The sequence below is a fragment of the Delphinus delphis genome, chromosome 10 (assembly GCF_949987515.2).
Source record: "Delphinus delphis chromosome 10, mDelDel1.2, whole genome shotgun sequence".
Taxonomy (NCBI): domain Eukaryota; kingdom Metazoa; phylum Chordata; class Mammalia; order Artiodactyla; family Delphinidae; genus Delphinus; species Delphinus delphis.
In genome coordinates, this window is record NC_082692.2 from 2,228,101 (window position 1) to 2,253,352 (window position 25,252).

The 25,252-nt window shown below is 56.2% G+C and overlaps 1 protein-coding gene across 3 annotated transcripts in view; it reads right to left on the reverse strand.

Annotated features, from left to right (window-relative positions):
* SLC22A23 (solute carrier family 22 member 23) overlaps nt 1-25,252 on the reverse strand; it is a 147,195-nt gene that overhangs the window by 12,939 nt on the left and 109,004 nt on the right. The window contains exons 5-10 of one of the 3 annotated variants that reach the window (XM_060023713.2): nt 12,892-13,019; nt 8,297-8,399; nt 5,885-6,117; nt 4,262-4,294; nt 4,115-4,138; nt 3,040-3,163 (exon numbers count right to left, since the gene is read on the reverse strand). In XM_060023713.2, the coding sequence (XP_059879696.1) occupies nt 3,040-3,163; nt 4,115-4,138; nt 4,262-4,294; nt 5,885-6,117; nt 8,297-8,399; nt 12,892-13,019 (645 nt within the window). Of the gene's footprint in view, nt 1-3,039; nt 3,164-4,114; nt 4,139-4,261; nt 4,295-5,884; nt 6,118-8,296; nt 8,400-12,891; nt 13,020-25,252 lie in introns of those variants that run through there. The other 2 variants (XM_060023714.2, XR_009521023.2) reach the window with 2 other exon arrangements.

Below are 25,252 nucleotides of genomic sequence, written 5' to 3' on the forward strand. Positions count from 1 at the left end.
GGATATGGAGAAAAGAGAACCCTCGCGCACTGCTGGTGGGAATGTGAAATGGTGCAGCCGCTATGGAGACCAGTCTGGAGGTTTCTCAAAGAACTAAAAATAGAACTACCATATGATCCAGTAATTCCACTTTTGGGTATATATCCAAAAAAACTGAAAATACTAATTCAAAAAGATACATGCACCTCTGAGTTCGTAGCAGTATTACAATAGCCAAGACATGGAAGCAACCTAAAGGTCTACTGACAAAGAAGACGCGGTAGACGTATGCAGTGGAATATTACTCAGCCGTCAAAAAGAACGCAATTTTGCCATTTGCAACATGGATGGGCTTGGAGGGCATTATGCTAAGTGAAACAAGTCAGGGAAAGACAAATACTGTACAATATCACTTATGTTTAGAATCTAAAAAATACAACAAACTAGGGAAGATAACAAAAACGAAACAGACTCTGGTTACCAGTGGGGAGCGGGAAGCAGGGAGGGGCGACATGGGGGTAGGGAGTGAGAGGTACAAACTATTAGGTATGAAACAAACTACAAGGATGTACTGTACAACACGGGGACTACAGCCAGTATTTTATAATTTACCTTTAAATTGCTATATATTAACCTTCAAAAATTGTGAATCACTGTGTTGTACACCTGAAACATAATATTGTGTATCAACTATATCTCAATAAAAAAGGAAGAAATACCCTGCAGCCGGGGCCTGGTGCTCTGGGAGCCTGACGAGGTGTCGGGAGGTGAGGGATGCGTCCCTGCCACCAGCGCCTGCCCCACCCCCCGCCCTGCTTTGTGAGGGCACACGGAGACAGCGAGGCCTCAGGGACCCTCCTGCAGCTTCCAGGTGACACTGGGCCTGCCACACCAAAGCCACCAGCTGCCCCTACACCGCCGAGGCCCAAGGGGAGGATGCTGAGAAGCCGGCCACGGGGAGGGCGCCGTCAGCGTCTGGGTGGGCGCGCCGGACAGCTGTCACGCGTGGACAGCCAACGTCCCCCAGGCTCTGTGCAAAGGAGTTCTTACCCTGCTCTTCGCTCCTCGTTAGCCAACCCTAACCGTCGCTACTGTTCTCGTTCAGAGGGTGTGTGCTTAACACCGTGTTGCAGAAAAGGCTAGTTTTGCACTAGGCAACGTGAAGCTCGCAGACCTGAGTGGCCCTCCCAGCTCCTCCTGGCTCACCCGTGAGAAGTCGGGGGAGGCAGGAAGTCCATTTCCTCCCAGCGACTCCGTGGGACTGTCCCTGGGTGGGCACGCAAGGAAGGGCCGGGACGAGGGGTGTCCAGCAGGGAGAGTGACTCACCGGCAACACCAGAGAGCCTTCTGTCCCCACCAGGAGACCCCCCCGGACCTCATCTCCTGCCTCTGCAACTATAAACGCATCACCTAGGGTCAAGTGAACATGTTTTCTAGTTTGTCATCCTGGCAAGCTGACCCCGAGAACATTTTCTATCCCCAAAATAATCTTTGCAGGTTTGCCTCAGAGAGGAAAAGGATACTGCATTTCCTTCAGTTTAGCTTGTTTAGCTCTTTTCAGCAAAATCTAATGATGATTCACGAGGTCTGCCGACTGCTGAAGGGGAGGCTGGCCACCCCCAGAGAAAGATACAAGTCTGACCTCAACTTCCGGTCTCCTGAAAGAGTCCTCCTTGCTGGGCTCTTTGGTAAAGGAAGGACATTAACTGGGTAAAGAAAGACACGGGGCGGGGGGGGGGGGGGGCGGGGGAGGGGGGCTGCTGCTCTCCGCCTGGGGCGCTTTGCAATGTCCTGCATGAAATAAGCCCCAGGCTCACTTCCCGTGTCAGGTTAGGCAGAGGGCTGGACCAGGCTGAGCTACTTGCATTTGCTTGCTTTTTCTTAAATGCACAATTCCCTGCCATTTTATTCCCTGGGTACGGGACAGCCTTCAGGCTTGGCATGTGTATGTAAGAATCCAGGAGGATGAACCAGAGCGAGGCCAGTGAAAATGCTGTGTCAGCATGACGCCTGCAGACGCGGGCCTCCTCCCAGAGCCCGGCACCAGGGACCAGATGGTCAGTCCTGGGCGTCCTGCCTGAGTGGGACTGGCCCCTGCCTGTCGCCCACGTGGGAAAGGGAGGATGGAAGGGTGCGATCATGCTGGCTTCTGGGCGGTATCCCACAGCCGATTAACTGCCACACTCCCAATTACACTTTAACAAGCAGAGCGTGTGCGCTGGGCAAGCTGAGACGTTCCCACACCAAGTTCGGGAACTTGACCGGACGGAAGTCACAACAGTCGCTACCGGGCAGACAGCGTGACGGCAGGGAGGTGATGCCCTTTACGAAAGGAAACCCTTCCGTGTGGCTGTAACCTCGACAGCACCAGAGGGTGTGCCTGCCCGCGCACCGCTGCCCGGGACGGTGCCGGACGGAGCAGACCCCCCCCTCCCCTCCCCAGGAAAGCAAAGGCAGCTGAGTGCCCGCCACCCCGCCTTTCAGAAAACAGACCCGTCACGGACTCCTGGGGGCCGGGCTGCACACTCGGCCTCTGCCGGACACACGGCGGCTTCTTAACCAATATTTGTCCAACAAATCAGTGATGTAACTTCTTGGGATTTCTCTCCGAGGCCCTTCTTTGGGCTGGAGACACTGGCCTCTCAGGCCAGTAGAAAACCAAGGCCCTTTCTATCTGCTTTGTATGTGAAACAGACTGTTTCCGGAGTCCTCCTAGGAGAGTGGACAGCGTCTGGGCTGGAGCAGAGCACAGGCGTGAATTCAGTGGCCTCCCCACTCCACTCCTTTTCCGGGCCCTGCCGCGCTGCTTGCGCCCCCAACGCTCCCCGTCCCTCCAGCTGCCTGGACGGGACCCAGGGGCCAGCCCTCACCTCACTCTGGGTTCCCTGGGGGGCAGGGCGGAACAGCGGTCTGGGAGCTGACGCCCAGCACGGGCCGCAGCTCGTCCGGGGGCCGGAGCAGAGCGGGTGGCTCGTTCACCGGGAGCCCTGCCAGACGCGGAGCCCCGCCCCCCGTGTCCTCAGAAGAAACGCGCCCCTGCACGGGCGGCCCGCCACGCACCTTATCACTGTGGGAGTGATCTCTGCACAGAAGAACACGCTGAGGCTCCCCACTGCATGGGACGCGAACATGCCCACGATGGAGAAGGTGATGGAGAACTTGTCTTTGACGCTGTCACTCATTCCTGGGGGAGAACCAGGGGGGTGGTGAGGAGGGCGGAGGGAGGCCTGGGGCCGAAGAAGGGTCTTCCCTCCTCCCCTCTGCCCAGTGTGAGATGCAGACCCGGGAGATGCAGCAGCGTGTCCCGGGGTGGGAGGTCAGAGCCCTTCTGGCAGGAGCCTCTGTTGGGTCCCCCGGGAGTCCCTGCGGGTCTAAACTGTGGGGCTCAGGCAGACTCTGCCGGACGCCGTAGCCTAGAGCGGCCGGCAGGGAGGGAGGCTGGTGGTCTCCCCGACGCTGTGGCAACGCCCTCCCGTCCAGCCTTCCGGCTCAGCTCCAGAGAAAGGTCTCTGGTTCCAGAGAGCCTGGCCATCCTGGCCTCAGGCCTGACCAGTCCAATACAGGGACAGGGCAGCCCAGGCTTGACCGAGGGGAATGAGAACTCAACTCCGAGAGGAGAACTTATGGGCCTGGAGGGAGCGAGCTGGACCAACTGGAGCATCTTGCCAGTGGCACCGGGTCTGACCTCACACCCAGGCGGCGCTAGGCGGGCACAGCAAGATGCTGGGGTCCCACATTTGGGGCGCAGCCCACTTCCCCACAAGGCTGCACTGGGAGCCCTGGCGGCACGGGCTCGGTTAGGCCAGGCACGTGTGCGCAGCAGTGTCGCGTGCGGGGCAGAGGCTATGCCGTCCCAGAGGCCGAGAGTAGCAGGCTTGCGTCGCTCACAGGCGGGGACAGCTGCTTCCCCTGGCAGCGTGGTCAGCCGGGCCCCCAGGGCCGTGTGGCCCAGCCCAGGCCTGTCCCCAAGGCCCTGCATCACAGTGGAGGCTGCTGGGCTGTGCTGGCCACTGGTGCCAGGGGCAGGGGCGAGGGCAGCGTGCAAGCCGGGCACAAAGCGGGTGGGGGGCGGGCGGCCCGACTTTCTAGAGGCGCAAGGGGCAGAAAGGACAAGTGGATGAGTATAGTGTCCAACCTACGGCCAACTTCAGCTGCAACTCTTGGGGTGAAAGGGGGAGGGGAGAGAGAGGAAAGGGAAACCACAAGTCTGTGAGTCTTTGTGAAAATGCCCTGCAGGTGCAATAAAAAAGACAACACGGGGCCGCACGTGCGTTCGGCTCACCTGAGTCCGGATGCTGGCTGTATTTCCCGATCACTGGACCACAGGAACGGCGGCACACGAGGAGGAAGGCGGGCAGGGAGGGGAGAAAGAGAGCAGGTCGGACGAAGTTACCACCGCGTGCTTCCACGCGACTGGTTTCTAAGCACACCCACTCCGGGACCAGCAGGGGTGGCCTTGCAGCCAGCCCGCCAGGCCCACTCGGGGAGCCCAGCTGACGCCGCCAGGGGCCAGAGAGCAGGAGGGACGTGGCACAGACGTGGGGGAGGGTCCAGGGCATCAGGGCCGGCATTTGACCAAATGGAGCTCCTTCTGTTCGGAAGGGAGGGCTGGGCCCCTCTGGCCTCGTGACCTGGGGAGGACGCCAGCTCCTGAGAGCAGGGGCCCGCGCGCAGCGCCCGCCCTCAAGCCAAAGGGGGAATCTCGGACTTAACTTTGGACTTAATGTCCAAAGTTACTCAAGTCACTGCTGGTCTGTGCTCGGGGCACCAAGTGCTGTGGGCAGACCCGGCAGACAGCATCGCTGTGCCCTCCCAGCCTGGTCCCCACGGTGCCTGGTCTCCTGGGCATCCCTGCTCAGGGACTAAGAAGGGCGGCTGGGAGCCCCGGGGCTGCCGTGCCCCTGCATGTCCGCCCAACCGGCGGGAGCTGCAGAAGACTCCCCAAAGGGCAGCTTGGGCGGCCCCACCGGGGGACAGACCCCATGTCGTCACAGCTGAAAATGAGACCAGTCTCCTGGCAAGATGCGGACCGCACGTGAACTTGCCCAGGTCAGAAAGCGGCTCCTGAGTCTGACGCTGGCTCTTCTAGAACCCAGTTTGCACAAGGCTGAGAAAGCCTCGGTTTTCTTTCTCCTCCTCCTGTTCTGGATCCTCCCTCCCCACCTGGACACCACGCAGACCTGAAACACTACTGCAGGCGTCTGACTTGCCCAGCAGCGCTGACCGAGCTCTGACAGCTCAGGGGCGGAGGCAGCCATCAGAGCCACGGGGTCCCCGCAGCGCCTGAGTCCACTGGGGGGGACGGTGCTGGGCGAGAAGGCTCGGCTGTCCAGCTCACTCCCGCCTCGCCCCGGGCGGTCAGATACGCTGCGGCCCGTCCCCGTGGCGGGCGAGGGCTTTTGTTCACCAGGAGCTGCACTACGCGTGCCTTGTAGAGTTGGGTGGGCGACACGGACTGGCTAGCTTTTCTTTAAATTACTTTTAACGTTTACTGAGAAATTCTCTGGCCCCAAGAGCAGCTGATGAACTTGGAAGCAGTACTGAAAAGCAGTGTCCCAGTGCAAGGGTGTCAAAATGTATCTACCTCGCCCTTGATCTCACATGAGGAAAAAGTCCTTCATTCCTTCTCACGTGATGGATCACAGCGGGAGAGCGTGGCCCCCAGTGGGGTCACCACGCCCACCAGCACTGTCAGGGCCCAGCTACCCGGGGCAGCGGGAAGCCTTGGGGTCGCGTGGGAGGAGGGGGCACCCCACGCACGTGTTCCAGTGCGAGCTCGTCCTCCCCAAAGCAGCCCCCTGCAGCCGTGGATTCTGGAGGACGCCTCGGGCTGCCCACCCACCCAGGGCTCTGGAGCGCATGCCAGGCCCTGCCCACCGCCCGCCCGGGGCCTGGGCCCACTCACGGTTGAGCAGCCCGAGCTGCAGGAGCGAGGCCAGGGCCGTGAGGATGACGAAGAGCAGCAGGCCTCCCCGGCGCCCCAGGAGCCGCACCGCCGGGCACACGGCCAGGCAGGACGCCAGGGCGATGCCGGCCGCCGTGTAGTAGTCGGCGTAGAAGTTCTCGAGCAGTGGCGCCTTCACCTCGTGGCCCACCATGCTGCGCGCGAAGCAGTGGTGGATCCCGAAGCCGGTCAGCCTGTGGGGACACAGTGCCTGAGGCCACCACCTCCCGGCGGGCGCGGGACACCCTGCGCCGCGTCCAGGGGCAGAGCAGCCCCTCGGAAGGTGGCGGGGAACGCACGTCAGAAAGGACGTCGGGGGGGGGGGTGCGTGGTCACCGCCCTGCCGTGGCCTTACGGAGGGTGCAGGCATAAAAGGGAGGCCCTCGGCTCAGACGCTGCCTCTCAGGAAATCCAGGCGCGAGGCGGGCGCCCCCAGGGTCCCTGCACCGAGGGGCCCATCAGAGCCACTTTCCAGGCGGGCCGACAGGCGGGCAGCACAGCGGGTGAGCACGGCCTCTAGGACGCACCGCCCGTCTACACCTCTGCCTCTCCCGGGGTTCTGGAAACTCGGGGACCCGCCCCGAGAACTGGCTCCCCCCCACCCCTCGCTGCTACTCGCGGCTCATGGGGCCTGGAGGGACAGGAAGGGTCAGGCCAGTGAGGACATCTGGCCTTGGAGACCGTTCAACGCTTAATTTACCGTCCCCCGCCCCCCCTGCCCTGGGTTCAGCCCCCTCCTGCCCCACAGGGTCACAAAAACCCGCAGGGAAACGTGTGTCCCAGCCGCTCAGGCGGATGTCCATTCTGGGAACAGGAATAAAGATGTGTCGTGTTCCCTGGGAGCACAGGGCAGCAGGGCTCTGAGGCCCCGGTGGACGTGCCCCGTGGGAGCAGGGCTGCGAGCGCCTGCATCTGTCCCTGAGCTGAAACGCCCTTCTCTCCCAGCCTCCCTCCTCCGTGCTTTCAGCAGACCTTGAGGACGCATCAAGGTCAACTACAGACCCAGTCCTGCAGGAGGGAGCCGCCCTCCTCCAAACCCGGCTCCCCTGGGCCGCGTAGGACGGCCTAACAAGTGTGAGTTCGGCGGGGCTCCTGGTCTCAGGGCGGGTCTCCCACCTTGTTGTTCTGGTGGAAGGACGTCCTCCGACCACAGCAAAGCCAGAGAGACTGGCTCGCCCTCCCCCGAAACAAGAATCATTAAGGTGGAAACTCCCCATCTTGTCTATGTCACCATTTGTGTTTTTTCCAAAATAAAAGTTGGAGAAGTGACCCCACTGTGAACGGTCCCACTGGCCCAGCCGGCGTCTGCCTGCGACTGGGCAGCGGGTGGCCAGGCTGGAGCTGACTCTGTGCAGAGACGGGCCTGAGGGCTCGGCCCCGACCAGGCGTGCGGCGCGGCTGCCCCTTCCCCTGCCTGGGCCTCGGCTGCAGGACGAGGTGTCCGTTAGATCTGGGCTCTTCCACTGCTTTGGCGCTGGGCTGTTTTGTATCCTCCCCCAAATTACTTAACCTGGAACCCCAGTCCCGACAGCTGATTAAAGGAGCGGCTTCGACAGGAGCAGCTGTGGGACGTAGGGCCAGAGGCCCGCCCCCGGGCCTCGCTCTCTGCCGAGGACTGCCGTCCTGAGACTGTGCACCGAAGGGTGCGAGCTCCCCTCCCCCAGTGACCTCTAACCCCCGACTGCCCAGATGACCTGTGACCCTGAACGAGGCCCACCTGGGCGAGCAGGGAAGGGCAGGGTTACTGAGCTGCGAGTCAGCAGCACAGGCTTGCCAGTGCACACCGAACCGGGGACAGTGCTGGCAGGAAACGGCGTGAGCCACGGGGGTGCGGGTGCAAACCTGGGGCGCCGGGCTGGATGTGGTCGGCTAGGCGGGAGGGCCTCTGGCCACGTGTGGAGGTCACACCCAGGGCCGGGCCGGCCCATCACCACCCGCCGTGACCCTGGGGTCGGGCCTCTGCAGGCGCTGGCTCCACGCAGGGAGCTAGGACACTCAGCAGCCTGGTCCCCTCGCCCGTGATGGTGCCCGGAGGCCCACACGTGGGGGTCCCGTCGCCCCCGAGCCCCCCGCCACTGTGCCTCGGGGGGAGGTGCCTCCTGGGAGGTGCATGGCCAGAGAGCCCCGCTCCCAGGACGGCCCTGGACCTGAGTCTGTTCTCCGGCAGCCCCGTCCCCCGGGACACGTCTGTGCGGCCCGAGTGGCAAGCAGGGGGAGATGCCGGGCTGCCCCGAGGCTGGGGGTCCGCGTCTGCAGGCACCTGTAGCCCGTCAGACAGCTGTTCAGAAGCTCTGACGGGGTTGCTCAGGCTCACCCCGGCCCTGCCGCCTCTCCCCCGCCCCAGGCCCGAGCCCGCCTGCGCCCGTGACTCACGAGTTCACGCACAGCACCACAATGTTCTTCCACAGGTTCCGGGTTCCTACCACCTTCACGATGCAGACCTTCTTGGGCCTCCGGGAAAGCTCCTTCTCCAGCTCTGCAGGGTGGGGGGACCCGTGAGCCACGCTCGGCCAGGCAGCCCCCCCGATGGCCCGATGCGTGGATTCGGGGGTCAGGAGAAGGAGAGTGTTTCTCTTTTAGGCAGGGGCAGGGCCTGGCTCTCAGGGGAGAAAACGCGCCACAGAGACACCGACTTGGCAGGTACAGCTGCCCACGGGGCCCGCAGGGAGGCGGCAGGACACACACAGCAGCCACCTGCGTGGGCTCCGTCCACTTGGAAGGGCTGCGGAGCCCGCTGGCGGGCACAGAGGCCCTGGTCGGGCTTGGGCAGGGGTCCTCTTCCTTACAGAGTCTGAACCCTCTGCTCAGGGACCAGGAGATGCACGCACTGCTCTGGTCCCCAAACCAACTCTGTGGGCCAAACAGGCTGAGGCTGCTTCCTCTGCACCTGCCCCCGCACGGCCCACATACTAGGAGGAGAAATGAGTGACTGAATGAACACGTGTGCAAACGCGTGCACAGAGGTGTGGCCCGTGCACATACGTGCGCTGAGCCAGACAGACGGCGTCTCGGCTCAGGTGACGTGACCAACTACAGCTTGGTCGCGAGACCCAGCTTCTCGGGGGGCCCAGACCAGCTCTGAGCAGACGCCAGGCCCACGTCAACGAGGTCGAGGCGTTTGCCACCGTCCCGGGGCTGCCAGTTCAACAGGGAAGATCCAACGAGGAGACGCCCCAGCCTCCCCGTCTCCCGGCATCTGTGAGCAGAAATGCCGCACATTCAGCCTCCGGGTCTGTCCCTGCTCCCCTGGCCGGCCGTGCCCTCGGGGGAGGGGACCCCTTCTCAGGGGCCAGAGAAGAAAAAGGAGACTTAACCAATCAAGACTGCCGAGGTCAGGGGATGCAGGGAAAGACTGACAGCGCACCGACCACAGGCAGCTGGGAGGTGAGCAGGCAGCCCTGGGTGGGATCCTACGGCAGGGTCACTGGGGGTGACGTCCGGTCCAGGCTGCAGCTGGGCTGACTGCAGTGCAGCGACGGCAGTTTCCCAGTTGTAACAGGTGCAGGGGATGTGCGATGTTACAACAGGGAGACTGACTGGGGCTTTTTCAAAATTCTGTGCTCTCTTTGTAACTTTACTATAAACCTAAGAGGAATTCAAAACAAGTTTACCAAAAATAAAGCATGCAGTGGGGTGGGAAGGCCCGGAGGGAGTGGGGTTGCCTCAAGAGGGGCCCAGGAGCTGCAGCCCCCTCGGGGGGGCTCTGAGGTGTGCCCCCCTGCCTGTACTGCTTAGGGGTACTCTCACCCCTGGATGCCCTACCTCTTGCCTGCCATCCAATGGCGAGAGGGTCACCAACCTCACTAGTTACAGCTGGAAGGGGCAACAGGTTGCTTAACCATAACGGTTTAGGAGTTTTTTATTTAAAAAAAAATGTCTGGATCAGTGTCACCAGCTGGGGCACACAAGGGAGAAGGCGACACCTGTCCTACGTCCGAGGGATACCATGCTCCCTCAGTTTCCAGAACTTTCTTCCGTGTCAATATTCAGGCACAGAGCTGCAGGCATGGACGCTCAGCTCCTGACGTCCTCCTGGCCTTTATCATCCCCTCTGCGAAAACAGGCTCATTTGATTTACAGACATACTTTCCCCACGGTCAGAACGCTAGGAAACTTTTAAAGAGCACGGAAACATGGTTAACAAACACATAGCGTTGATCCAGCGATCCGAGTATCTTCACTGCTGTGAAACTGGTCAGGAACCTATTTATCACAGCCACGCTTGCGCACCATGGAAGTCTTCCAGGAAGAAAAACTAAATGCCCATTCGCATGGCTATGCAGGTTTAAATTTTTTTTTTTTTGGTAATGCAGCTAAAACTTAATTCCTGATACTTTCTAGTGTATGAAACAGATGTTAAGAAGCTGTAGTAACTGTAATTATGACCTTTTATCTTTCTTATTTTAAAGCTTTAAACTCTGGAGCCCAAGCTGATTGTAGTCTACAGAGGTAACTGCATTATTCTAAGTGGAATTACACTAACCTCTCCGGGGCTCTTGGTATGTTCTCTCTGTTACCTGCATCCCCAGCCTCTCGACACCACCACAGACACGCAAGAAGCCATGAGGCCTTCCTGGCCCCGCGCTCCGGCCGACCCAGACCGTCCTGGCCTCTCCCCACCCACTGCAGAGACTCCTTCCTGGGCCTGCGGGGACACCTGCTGACCCCAGAAATTCCCTCTCAACGCGCGAGGCTCCAGCCGGCCCGAGGCCTCTTGCAGGAGCAGAAGTAGGTGCGGAGGGTCAGAGGCAGGGCGCCGGGCTCGGCTGCCTGGGGCCGCCTTGGCTTCATCTCCTGCTGGGGTGTGACTGGTGCAAGTCACCTGACGCTGGGGACCGTGAGGTGGCCCGATACAGGGACCCGCTTCTCACCTTGGGTTCAGGACAGATGGACAAGACAGAGTGAGGCATGTGGGGTGGGATCCCCGCTCGGTTACCGAGAAGGGCTCGGGTAAAGCCCCTGTGGGCCTGATGGGGGCCTCGTAGCCCCCAGACTCGCTGCCTGACCTGGTGACGCCGGACTTGGCTGCTTCCCTGCGGTCAGGCTGCCCGGAGAGGGCCTAATGCCGGGGACCCCCTCACCGCACCTGGCTCACGTCCAAGGAGGAAAAGGGAAGCCGGTTCACTCTTCCTCGGGGGCTCCTTCCATGCGGAGGGAATGCCGGGAGCAGGGAAGCCGTGCCTCCAGCTCTCAGCCTCCTGGGCCCCTTTCCCGTACGTGCAGCAGGGGCGGGCGATCTGATCCATCGGAAAGGCTCTGATGAGGGTCAAATGCCTGTATGGCGTCTCAGCCCCCAAGGCAGGGCTGAGGGCAGGGCAGCAGGGAGGATAGAGTCAGGGCGGGTGAGAGCCTGGGTTGGGGACGGGATGCTGGTCCAGTGGCCTAGATAAGATGCTGGGACACAGCATTCAAGCAGCCAAACCAGTCCAGCCTAGGGAGGTGCAAGGGGCCACTTGCGAGGAAACGGATACCCGCCTGCCTCCAGCTTTGCCCTGGTGCCATGACGTCACTGTCACCGTCACCCTGCGCCTGACAGCTGGGAGGGAACAGAGACCCAGAGGCGGGCGAGAGCCGCGTGCCCCGGGGCGTGAGCGCATGCCACCCCAGCCCCCAGTCGGGGGGGTCATGCGTGCTGCTGCCTGCCCCCCAGCACAGACACCAGCACCAGCCCAGCTCCTGAGCGAGGATACCACTTTCTAAAAACAGGAGGGAACGAATCAGCGTAATTAGGATGGAGAAAACAAGCTTCTCCCAGACACTATTTTAACCTGAAAAAAGTGGAGTGTGGTGATTTAATTAGGGAAATGCCAGAAACAAGGCACTTTGACTTAAGAGCGCTGACCTGCTAATGGATGGGCCTGGACAAGTTTGGGGACAAGAGCCAGACAGTCCAAAAGGGGCAAACGTGGCCTGAAAGGAGCGAGGTCCACGCACCCCTCACCCCCCCGCCCGCCACGCCAGCACGTCCATCTCCCTCTCGGAAGCAGCACAGGGAAGCTGCTTCTGCTGGGCTTCCTGGGCTCAAGTCCCAGCACTACTACTCACTAGCTGTGTGACCTCTGGCAAGATACTCAACCTCTCTGTGCCTCAGTTTCCTCGTCTGCAAATGGGGATAATTACAGTACCTTGCACAGAACTGCTGTGGAAAGATTTAAGGTAATATCAACACACCTCTAATATTGATATCAGGTGCTTGCTTTTCCTGTAAAAGTCCAAATAGTCAATATTTTAGACTTTGCAGGTCACAATAAATCACTTCTAGTGCTTATTAAACAGACAATGTTCAGGGTTCCTTCCAAGATCTACTGGATGAGAATCTCTGGGTGCCGGGAGGGGCCCAGGAGTCTGGATTTTAACACCCTCCAGGTGCCTCATGGATCTGATCTAGCTTTTGTGCTGACGTTCCTGACCAAACCGCAGGCAGGCAAGGCTGTGTGCCCCGTGCCCCATGGATCTGATCTAGCTTTTGTACTGACGAGTCTGGATTTTAACGCCCTCCAGGTGCCTCATGGATCTGATCTAGCTTTCGTGCTGACGTTCCTGACAAACAGATTCTATGGACCTGAAGTGTTCCGCGTCCTCAGAGGCCCAACCAACAGGTCCTGACAGACACAGACAACACAGCAGCTCTCTGCAGGTCCTGTTCGGGAGACAGGGAGCGAAGGCCAGTGCCCCCTGGCCAGGACCGCCGGCACCAAACCGCAGGCAGGCAAGGCTGTGTGCCCCATGCGGTTCAGCCCTCAAGGTTCCCCCGAGGGGCAGGGGCACGCAAGGTCACGCCGTCCTCTGGGTTTGGCCTTGGCCATGTTCCTGGTCTAGCTTGAGGACCGACTGCCCCAGGAAGCTGGACAGCTGGCTGGGCAACGAAGGCACCAGGGGTGATGTGGGGTGACTCCCGGTCCCGGCGGGACGGGTGGCGGGCCCCCGAGTCTGGCAGGGCTGGGGGTTTGAAGGGAACGCGTGCTCACCAGGCATCACGCCTTTGATGTCACTCTCGGGGTTCATGCGGTTCTTCTGTGTGAAGCGCAGGATTAGCTTCTTTGCCGACGCAAACTGGTGGGTGGCCATGAGCCACCGCAGGGACTCTGGGAAGATCCTGCAAAGAGACAGGGAGCGGGTGAGGCTCTTCCCATCGGGGGAGGCGTCAAGACACAGCTGTCGGGGGCTGGGAGCGTCCAGCCGGGTCGGACTGGGTACCCGTCTGCGAGCGGCGGAGGCTGGCGGGTGCTCAGGACTCTCTCTTGGCCCAAGCGGACGAGAGAAGACCGTGGCCCTGGGTGTTTCTGGCTTTCTCTTAGAAAGTGTAGAAGTTGCAATGTTTAAAATGAGGCAGAAAGGAGCAGTATCCTCCCAGCTGTGTCAAGAAATCTGTGTATACTTTTCACCAGATGCTGGATTGCTAAAACACATTCCAGCAATTCATGGAAGGGCTGCTTTTGTGATATTCTGTCTCAAAAAACAAATGTTCATAGAATGACTTTAAGTTTAAAAACAACGCCCCCATCCTAGCGACCTGACGGGCACCTTCCGTTCTGAGCATCTGGAGCCTGACCTGCCCAGGGCTCAACTGTAGAATTAGTTTCATCTTGCTGCTAACTGCCCAGAGCGCCTCCCGGAGGCGGGTGATGGTTTTCAAGTGTAATGAGCGACAGACTCCTTGCTGGTTTGTTCGTGTTTAGGATGAAATACGGTGAGGCGTCCCATCGGGAAAAAACCCCAAACCAAACTAGTGTCTTATCAATGCGTTTTGTAATTTTACATTTATAACGAGATTTGCAAGTCCGTCAAGGAGAACCATGTGCCTGTCTGGAGCAGTGCGTCAGCTTGCTTTTTCTGTAAAAGTCCAAACAGCGAATATTTTAGACTTTGCAGGTCACAAGGTCTCTTGAGAAACCAGCCACTGCCACGTGCCCAGGGATGGAGGCTGTGTTCCCTTGGGACCTGATTTTGAAGCAGGTGGCACCCCTGTATGGGAGAAGCAAAAGCTGGAAGTCAAGGTTGGGGATGACAGCACAGCCTCTGCGGGCGCAGCGCTCCAGGCGTCCCTGTGTTTCATGTCAGTTACAGAGTGTCAGGGAATCATGACTGATGATGATAAGAAGCTATCTTTGCTCTACCCAACACCTGCCCCACCAGCTCTGGGGAGCCTCTAATCAAAGTCAGGCAGAAGCTGCAAAAGCTCTCAGTGCTAAGCTTTTATTTCAGAGTCACATCACTAATGATGTCACAGCTGTCACTCCCTCACCTGTCTGAACAAAAATCAAGTTTCTAAATGTTCGTGATGTATTTTGCAGAAACAGCTGACTTCAGTGGTACACTGGGATGGTCTGATCAGAGTGTTAATCTACGCTGGGAGACCTGGGTTGTCACCAAGAGTCAAAAAGCCACCGTCCCACGTGGCTGCACAAAGGTGCAGGCGAGCTGGGGGCCCACCCTGGTGAGGTACGGCCGGAGCATTAAGACGGGCTCAGAAAGTCTCATGTCTTTTCGCCCAGGAGCCCATATTGGAAAGCTGACAAAACACAGGTTTCAAACTGTAAGCACTGATTTTTTTCTTTAAATAATAAAAGTTAATGTTTGCTTTACTAGCCTCTAGTGTTTATAATTTTGAATTCAAGCAAACAGAAACACTCACAATATAACATAACAGACATCAATATTATATAGATATTAACATCTCGCCATACTTTATCAGATCTTTTCTTTATAATGAAATAACCTAACACAAATGCCCATCCCTACAGCTCTCACCTGTGTTGTCTCCATCCATCTTTCTGATTTATTTGGGTTTAGTGTCACTTTCTCATTTCTTAAGATAAACACATAGATCATTAATTCTTCTTTTCTAATATATGCATTTCAGACTTCAAAATTTCACCTAAGTATCACTTTAGCAACATTTCACAAGTTCTGATAAGTAGTTCTTGCTGTGATTTGATTATAAATATTTTGTGATTTCTATCAGGATTTTTCCTTACCTATGATAGCCAGTTAGACAGACAGACAGACAGACATATCTCATATATATACGTAACATTTCCAAACATACCGGTTTTGAGAGGGGGGTAGTGGCGGGGTTGCAATCTTGTTTCATTGACTTTTAATTTTATTTAGTCATTTTGAGAAAACACAGCCTGTGTTACTGCAAACTGGTACAACCAGAATCCTGGATCCACGAGGAGGAAAGAGAAGGAGAGGAGAGAGGCAGGGCCCAGGGAGGGGAGGACCTGAGGTTATCAGGGGCAGCAGCCCTCGGACCGGAATGAACCCAAGTAAAGAAACAGGGCTCTCCCAGGAGACCTGGGCACAGCGACCAGGGCTCTGTTGGCCACACGTCCCGTCTCTGCTGGTGGACAGCACTGCAGGCCGCTTCCTCCACGCCTGCCTGGCCTACACTCACCCTTCTGCACGCTTCCCATGAATGTACGTCTTTCCAGCTCATTATGTTGTAGTAACATTATCCCCACTTCACAGATGGGGAAACTCAAGCAAAGCACTCAAGGATGTGTTCCAGCTTCCTGGGCGGTGAAATGCGGAGCTGGATGTGACCCCAGGCCGTCTGACTCAGGACCCCACATCCTTAACCCCGGGGGATGCAGCAAAGAAACCGACCCCACGTGCGGAGACGTCGCTCCCATGACTGGGGTGTGGGAGATGCTGTTCCAGCGCCACCTCCTCAGCCCTTCCAGATGCCACGGTGCCCTCTGGGTATTTAAACCTGCTGCAAATTCATAGAGAACTCGCTGAATTGTCAGCCCATGAGAAAGCCCAGAGATGGCGGTTCTAGCTTGGATACTGTGCCGCGTGGCCACATTATGGGAATTTAACGAGATGTCTGCTGACAGGCACATAATGTAGTAACACCATGAAAATGAAAAAACTGGCCAGTGGCCCAGATCTGGCGGGAGTGTAGCTGAGCCTCAGAAACACCCAACATTTTCAACGAAAATAAAGAGCGCGGCAGGCAGCTGGAGCCCACGTCTGCCGGTGGACCCGCACGCGGATACTAAGAAAGAGCGACCTCGAGGATGACCTCTGCGAGCACAGTAATGTGCATAAAGGCCACAGCGGCACCTCCAGGAGGGAGCTTTGCCGTTGCTGCCAGAAGGGGCGATGGCTACGGGGACAGGCAGTGGTCCGCAGAGTGGCAGGAGTGTTTGAAAGCTGGAAGTATCTGGTCCTCTCAAGCGCACCGTGTGGCAGAACTATTATCACCCCTCTTCCACAGATGGGAAAACTGAGGCAGAGCAGGTTCAACGACGTTGCCCGGATTATGTAGCTATTAAAGGGGCAGAGCTGGATTTGAACTCGGGAGACTTTCAGGCTGTGATCCCTCCAAGCCAGGGGTTCAATGGCTCCAGGGCTTCTGTGGGAGGGTGTGGGCAAAACTAAAAGTCTCCTCTCGTCCAGTTCAAGTCCTGAGCCCCTGGCGGGAAGCGAGGGGCACAGGAAGGGCAAACGCAGAGCCCTGGGCAGAAGTCCCACCCCCTCCCTGAGGATGGTCACAGGTTGATGGACCTCTCGCCCCAAGGCACATGGTCGAGGCCTCCGAAATACATTCAGGATGGTTAGAAGGTCCAGGATCCCTCATTCACAATTCCAGAATCCAGAAGATTCTGAAACCTAAAACCTCTTCATTTACCTCACTTGGGAAAAGACCTGAACTCCCTGAGGCAGAACGGGACCTACTGGGTACGAGCGTCAGCCTCGGGCATCACTCTCCTGAGATGCAGACACTTCCCTGCAGAAGTGTGAGCGTCCGGTGGACACGTCAGCATCCCCACGGGCGGTGGCGGGGCTGCAGGTGGACGGCGCCACCCCTTCCCGGCAGCAGGAGCCACAGGGAGGAAGCTGTGGTTAAAGACTTCAGCCACGAAGTTACTTTTTAATTAAGCAAATCACAGATAAACCCCTTCTCTACTTAAAAACTAAAAGATTCCAGAGAACTCCGCCCCCCTCCTGCCCCAGTCCTGGCGCCCCTGCACTGCCCTCCCCGCCCCGAGCTGACCCCTGCCCTGTGGGTGCGCATCCTTCCAACCACTGGAGCCCCGTTTATCTCAAGGTGCTCCCTCTGCTGTCACACTGCCCCTACCTTCAGTGGAAAATGCCTGTTACGCTCCCCGAAATCCCCTTCCTTCCAGATGGGCACACAACTGCCCCCGTGGTGGTCCGGAGACCGTCACCCCGGGGGTGTGCACGGTGGTGTCCACCCCGAGATCCTGGGAGGAAGCCACGCTCACATCCTACCTGTGCACTGGGGACACCAAGGCAGGTCAGTCCTACCCGGGCCACCTCGTTTCCCAGCGCATCTCGAGAACATCCAAACTCCGCCCAGATCTACAGGCCATGAACCCCGTGGCCTCAGTTATTCCACGAAAGCCAAGAACCAGAAATTTAAGGAAGAGGCTTTGACTGAACGCCAGGGAGGTTACAGAGGACGCACTGCAAACCCAGGCTGTCCTCAGAGGAGAACCCCCAGGCCTCACTCAGACAACCGAGTCCTGGGTCAGGAAGTCCCAGGCGGCGATGGGGGTTGGGGAGGCAGTGAGGGGCAGAGAGGCTGGGCAGGGGCAGCAGGAAACGCCCAACTGGGAAGGCACGGGCTTCCCGACCTTGCCCGGGGGCACCAGACTGCACCCCACACCACAGACCCTGCTGCAGGATCACACTTCTGCAGCACACGCGTGTCTGTTGACATGATGAAAACCCTTGAATCACTCACAGAAGAAGGCAGAGTCACACATCTGAACTTGAAGCCCGCGGGGGTCTCTGATTTGCACTTAGCCTTTGCCCGGCGGCACTGATTGAAAGGTCTGGGACCTGGCCTTTGAATCCCTAGGGCAGCGTCGCTTTTCCCACTTCAGGCTTACAGTACTACTTAAAAAGCAGGAAAAAATATTTTAGAAAGATGCCCACCCTGGGGGCTTCCCTGGTGGCGCAGTGGTTGAGAGTCCGCCTGCCGATGCAGGGGACACGGGTTCGTGCCCCGGTCGGGGAAGATCCCACATGCCGCGGAGCGGCTGGGCCCGTGAGCCATGGCCGCTGAGCCTGCGCGTCCAGAGCCTGTGCTCCGCAACGGGAGAGGCCACAACAGTGAGAGGCCCGCGTACCGCAAAAAAAAAAAAAAAAAAAAAGAAAGATGCCCACCCTAAATAGCTACTATAAAGTATCAATCCTTAAAGAATTACATGGAAAGTTATTTATGTGGAACTACTTTTTCAATGGTACCAATGTAAATGATGTTACTGTATCAAGAGAGAAAGCTTTCCAATTCCTTTCTCTCTTTTTCTTTAAAGGAAGAACCTTTCTTTAAAATAATTTATTTTTGGCTGCGTTGGGTCTTTGCTGTGTGCGGGTTTTCTCTAGTTGCGGTGAGCGGGGGCTACTCTTCGTTGCGGCGCACGGGCTTCTCATTGTGGTGGCTCCTCTTCTTGCGGAGCATGGACTCTAGGCGCACGGGCTCAGTAGTTGTGGCTCGTGGGCTCTAGAGCACAGGCTCAGTAGTTGTGGCACACGGGCTCAGCTGCTCCGCGGCATGTGGGATCTTCCCGGACCAGGGCTCGAACTCGTGTCCCCCGCATTGGCAGGCGGATTCCTAACCACTGCGCCACCAGGGAAGTCCTTTCCCTGTTTTCCGATCGATGCCCTTGGGTTGCTCCTCCAAGCTGAGCATCAGAAGCCATTCCAGCAGGAGGACCCTGCCCGCTTCCCCTCTTTAGGCCTCTGACTCACCACGTGCGTTTCAGACCTCGACGCTTTATGATTTAATAGTAACGTGTTGCTTCTGATCTGCTTTCCCATCTTTGTCTTACTTCCTGCCTTTCTGTTATCTGGCTCCATCTCAAGTGCGTCTGACCTGCATTCCTGGATCTGTTCTACTAGCGTTGTATGGTCTCTCAGAAGAATCAGAAATTAAAATGCGATACTGCGAGCCTTTCACAATACTATGAAGTTGATATTTTTTCTTAACATTTAACAATAAAAGCAAGTATTCCTTCTACCCCACTGGAGGACCTGACACAGACGACGATTCCACGCAGGCTACCTTCCAGCAAACCCATGTAACACCTGCGCTTGGCAATGCTCTACAGTCAAAGTATGTCTCTCTCTTCAAATCACCGAACTGGAACATTCACTCACAAAGTAAATATGGACAGGAAGTAAGGCTAACTGCTAACGCTCTTTGAAATTAATTTTACCCTCAAGTTGTTTTGTCTGTGTTTCTGATGTAGTTAGTTTTGGGTGACACACCTGTCGACAGGCATGCTCTCGTACTGGTGATGTGACATCACGGCACTCATGGGATAAACGTGTACTGAACATGAACAGCCTGCCGGGGGGAAAAACATGTAAATTAATAAATGCCTTACAGGGAGCGTCTTCTATCAAACAGGTTAGAAAACACAGAGGGAAGGACATAACTGAAGTTGGAGGAGCACAGCCATGAAGGGCTTTGCAGAGATGAAGTTTCCCTGAACTTGTGTGTGAAAAGAGTCTTAGACAGTTGTTCTAAGGGTGCTTTGATTTAAAGAGGTGATTCTAGCTGTTAATGCTTTGGGGTATTACCAAGTATCAAACTTATGACATTCTGTAAAGATTTTCAAAATGAAAAAATTCAGAGACTAGAATTAAACACCAGTTGGGGGAACATCCTAAGTTTCTGACTCAAAGCTCTTACAAAAATACACACTTGGTTCCAGTAGATAAGCTTTCAGTTGCATTTTTTTTTAAACTTTAGTTCTGTTTGGTGTTAAAGAAAAAAAGGTAAGTAGTTTCAGTTCAGGGCAGAGCAAATGGATATGAATTAGCTCTTTAAAAAAAGTCAAGTTCAAGACTTGAGTTAGATTTAGTAAATTAGGGAGAAGGGACAAGTATGAAATTAAAGAAAATGTGGCTCTTAGGATGGTTAAACCATAAAGTCTTCCGAAGGCAAATCAACTCTTCTTGTAAATCTTTGTAGAACAAGGAATTCTTTTTTTTTTTTTAATTTTTAAATTTATTTATTTATTTTGGCTGTGTTGGGTCTTTGTTTCTGTGCGAGGGCTTTTCTCTAGTTGTGGCAAGCGGGGGCCACTCTTCATCGCAGTGCACGGGCTTCTCACTATCGCAGCCTCTCTTGTTGCGGAGCACAGGCTCCAGACGCGCAGGCTCAGTATTGTGGCTCACGGGCCCAGTTGCTCCACGGCATGTGGGATCTTCCCCGACCAGGGCTCGAACCCGTGTCCCCTGCATTGGCAGGCAGATTCTCAACTACTGCGCCACCAGGGAAGTCCAAGGAATTCTTTCGTAATTAAATGGCCACCACACTAGCTTATCTGTCACATAAATTTGGAACACTGCATCTCTCGTTTTTCAAAATGATATACACGCCTGAGCTCTAGAGTTCTTCCACTACAGGAAAACTGTGGAGGGACTATATCAGGAGGCCGGTTTATAGACCAGTTTTGTGACCTTGGGCAAGTCACCTAAACCTCCGGGCCTCTGTTTCCCCATCTGTAGAATGGGGTGGGTGTGGGGTGTGTGGAGTCACACCAAGGGCTCCCCCCAGCTCCAACATTCTCCCCCTAGTTTATTTCAAGGGGCTGATGGTAACCGTGGCCCCTTCTGAAAGTTAAAAAACATGCTGCTCACACAGTGCACTTGAACCAATATCCTACTGCTGCTCTAGGTGTTGCCAGGACGAACGGAGCTGGCTCCTAAAACGCCTTCGGAGCTGGCCTTTTAAAGGCTAAGCAACTCGGAATGTACAACAGTGTATAACGGCTGCGATCAATTTAAAATGTTCCTCAGTTCCCACTAGAAACGGGAACATTTGGAGTTCATCTGGGTTGGTTTTTTCCACTTTCTCTCTCCTTCGACTCTCTTCCTTCTGCTTCTTTTACTAACTTATCCACGTGCACAATGATCAGGCTGAAGACAGCATAGGGCACACAGGGCATTTAAAACGTAACACAGTAGGGGAATTAACTTGGCATTTTTGCAAATGATAAAAATAAAATGAGATGCTGAAAAGCAATTCGAGGAGATAAGTGGGCAGAAGGCTTTGTGTGGTTCTGCTTCTAACTGGAATTTTGTCGGCACCTCTGAATCAGCAACCGGTTACAGGGGGCTCCACAGACCCTCCCCGGGGGCCCAGCCTCCCCCTACCTGCGGCTGCAGTCTCGTCCCGACAGGATGATAACTGAGGCCACAGACGCCACTCACCATCGGGGGGGTCCCTGCTGGTCCTGCCCTGACCTCAGACCCGGCTCCGGAACCTCACCCCTCTCTCTCTGTCCATCCACATGGACTTTTGCCAGCTGCCAGCAGGGCAAACACTTGGCAGCTCTCACTAGACACCTGTCACCAGATGGGCATTTCCCCAATTTCTGCCAGCGGCCAACAGCTCGACCTCACTGCTCCCACCACACGCACACGCGCGTGCACACTTGAACACACAGGCTCGCAACGCACGCTGCCTGAACCCTGCCTGGTCTCGAGGCTGAGAGCTCCTCAAGCTGGCCTTAAGCGACCCCCAGCCTCCCAGGGGTGGGCAGGGGAGTGGGGTGGAACATTGGAGCACGTGTCAGGCATGGGGTCCGCGTGGACCACGGTGTGGCTCTGGGGTCAGTGACGCTGGCCTTCAGAGCGGAGGCCAGACCCTGTGGGAGCGCCTCTCTCCACATCTACTTGGAAACATTTCAGTTGACTGCAGGGGTTCCTAGTACTTTACATAATCTCTGCCCACTCAGAAGGCAAAAATGGGGTTGCCTCTGGCCACCCATTTAGAGAACATTTTGATCTCACTTTCAATTGCTCATATCCCATGCTTATGACTGACATACGGGCTATCATTTTTATGTCTGTTTGCCTTTGTCAGTACTACCTAGTCTTCCCCCATCTAGATAATTTGTAGACAAACAGGATTTGGCTAAAAAAATTTTTTTTGCTCTAAGTTTCCTGAAACTCTCCCCAAATGAACTATCTGATAACCTGTACAAATAATTACTGCAGATTCATTCAAGCTCCCAGAGGCTACATGCCTTTTATGACTCACTTCTCACTTCTTCCTCTTCCTGGAAGGAAAACATCGTCCTGTGAGGCTTAACCTTTGGTGATGGTGTAACTGATTCCAGTCTCCCTCCTGGTGTGCGGGGCGCCCTGCGGCCCTTGTTTTGCCTGTTTGCATAGTGTTATTTTGACCCCGTACTGAAATAAAACTGTTTTTGATGGAGGAAGGTGTTTTGTCCCTCAAGTGTATAGGCGAGAGACAAAGGCCGGCAGCCGCGGGGATGCACGTATATACTCGTCCTCACGCTGGCTCTGGAGTGGCCTCTACCGGCTTTGACCTCGGACCAGTGCTGGTACCAATCTCTGTGCCTCGATTTCTCCATGTGCCGTGGAACCTCCTTCAGAGGGTCTGACTCAGAGCAAACCCTCAAGAAACGTTAAAAATTAGTCTTATTTTGGCCAGAATATTTCCGATGCTATTTAAAAAAGCCAAGTAACATTTAGGAGCGCTTATCTATTATTGGAATTGTTAGTAATTTTTTTTTTCTGTATATTTATCTGACATGAGGCCCCTTCAGTGTTTTATTGGCTTGGCCAAAAAATTCGTGTGGGTTTTTCCATAACATCTTAACAGAAAAAAACCGAACGAACTTTCTGGCCAACCCGATACAATGGCTTGTTTCTTGAAATTTTTAAAATTAAGATCGCTTTTAGCACATAGCATTTTCCCGAGGGTTTTAATTCTCTCCTCTACCGGTGAGTCCCGAGGTCAGCCCAGTCGAACGTCCTGGGTTTCAAGGTTTATCTCCCATTTGAGGAATGGATACCGTTGCTTATTCTCCAATGTTACCAGCGCAGCTCGATCTTTCTCTAACTTCCTTATTATTCCCACGTTCATTTTCTTCTTCTCGTTCTCCCGAACGTTTCCCATGATCATGCTGACTGCCAACAGCACTCGGTTAATAATTCAGCATCTTCACACGTTTTGAAACTTCGAGGCAGTTCACGCAACACACACATCAGGTAAGTCTCAAGTGAGACCCTGTCCTACCCAGGGACTTGGCTGGGAGTCTGGGGAATGTGAAGGAAAACCGCACCCAGGCTCCCTGCAGGGGTGAGGGACACACAGGTAAGCCAGGTGGGACCTTTCCCTCCCAGCAACTTCCATCACGGGCCACAGCTGAAGACTCCCAGACATACATGCATGTGGGTTTATGTTCTCACAGTGCAGATAAAAATCACTGGACTCAGTACTGAGGGTTTTTTGTCTTCGTCTGTCAGTTCCAGGAATGCCTATGACTTCTGCCGTCTGCCGCCTGAGATGACTCACGGTGGGGCTGGACTGGGCAGCTAGGTCCCGTGTGGCATCTCACAGACCCTCAAGGACGGCAACTGTGTCACGTCCTTGCAGAACCAAGAACCGCTTCTTTTAAGGAGGGTGTGTTACCCCAGCCAACCCACATCTCCTTTCACTCTTGACAACATCTTTCACTTGATTGGAAGTGGACCAGGTCCCGTATCCCATAAGCAGATACCTGGGTTTTCCTTCTCACTGGGCAGCCTGGTGTACAGCAGCCCTCTGGGACCTGAGCCATCACCAGCGCCCCTGGAAGGCTTCTTAAACTACCCGCAGACACTGTGACTCAGTCAGCCTGGGGTGGGGTCTGAGCCCGGGCGTTGCTAACAGGTTCCCAGGTGGTGGTGGTGGAGACGCTGGCCCGGTGGCCACACTCTGAGAACCACTGACATTCAGAAGCCAGTTTTTAATGACTTGCCACACCTGTGTCTCTGGTGCAGCTTTTTGATGTCCTGGTTTCCCCAGCTAAAAACAGGAATAATCCCACCAACCACCAGCTTGCACCTAATCCGAAAATACCAGGTCGATACAGCCTCGCACAGAAACCTGCAACTGATCTCGGGAAAAGCGTGTCCTGAAAACTTCAAGACGTGTTCAAACCGCCACACCCGACAGTGCACCTGCCTCGAAGGAGGCACGTGAGGTCGCCCTCCTTGGTGAGCTGCTCCACCAGGCAGGGGCGTGGGCACGTGGCACCCGACACCTGGCAGACGCTGCCTGGGGAGAGGCCTTGGTGTCGCGACCGTGCCCAGCACATGCCAGGCCCAAAGCAGACGTGCACGTGCTCGTCCTCACAAACTATCACAGGTACTCGGCACCAACAGTGATGCTCTAAGGCAGGTGACGGCACGCACCGGCGTTTCGGGAGGGTGGCCGGAACATCTCCATCACGCCCCGGAAATGCCTCCCAAGCCTGGGCCGTTCGCCCTCTTACCCACCTGTGCCCCAGCAGATCCACAAACGAGACCTCCCAGGGCTACCTGCAGAACAGACCTGGAACCAGCCCCCGTCAGGTGACCCGCAGCCAGCGCTGCATCAGCACCCGCCCTGCCCTGCGGCCACTCCCACAGCAGACAGAGCGAGGCTCCCAGGGCACAGCCCTGCCCCGCTTTGGCCGCTGGCATGTTTTCAGGTGGCAGAGGAAGCTCGGCGCCCAAGGCCCCCCACGTCTGACCCACCTCTGTGTCCAAGATCATCTTCCGCCCCAACTGGCCACTCGGGCTCTGGCCACACTGGCCACCGCCTTCCTCTTCCACGAAAAGCCAAGCGGAGCCAGCTTTTACCCTGGCTGCCGCCGCGCGCCGGGCACGTAGTCTCAGCCCGGAAGTCACTTCCTCAGAGACGCCGACCGCACTTGTCCCTCCGCATCCTGCTGCTTTATTCCGTTTCTTCCTAGTGCCAGTTATCTGAAAGCATGTTATTGGCTGACTTATGATTTATGGGCTGTGGGCCCCCCATCAGCCCATCAAGTACGTCTCAGTGGGCAGAGGTTTGATGACGTGCACGGCAGTATCCAGAATCCGTCGTGTCTAGAACGGCACGCGGTGTGCCTAAGTGGTAACTACGCATAATAAATGAGGTGAATTCACTTCTCTTTCAGACTGGTCTGTTTTGCAGAATTCCTGAGATGCAAACTCCCTGAAGTATAGTTTTTGCCCGTGGTAATGGGTCCCCTGGGCTCGGTGAGCTCATCCTTGGTGAGAATTCTCTTCCACGTGAGTCTCGGCTCCGGTGATGCCCCACGGAGGTTTCATTTCTGACCCTGAGGTTCCAGCGAGCTCCCCTGGTTCTTCCGTCAGCCCTGGAGAGCAGCTGGAATTTGGAAAGGAACATGTAGCCACGTGTGGTGCAGACTCCAAGGCGCTGATGTCTTGAGGGTGAATCCTTCCCGCCCACGGCCTGGGGCAGTTGTCCAGCTTTGGAGCTGGGGCCCTGTGCTGCGCAGAGATCTGTTATCACTGATGCTCTGAGGCCCGGCTTCG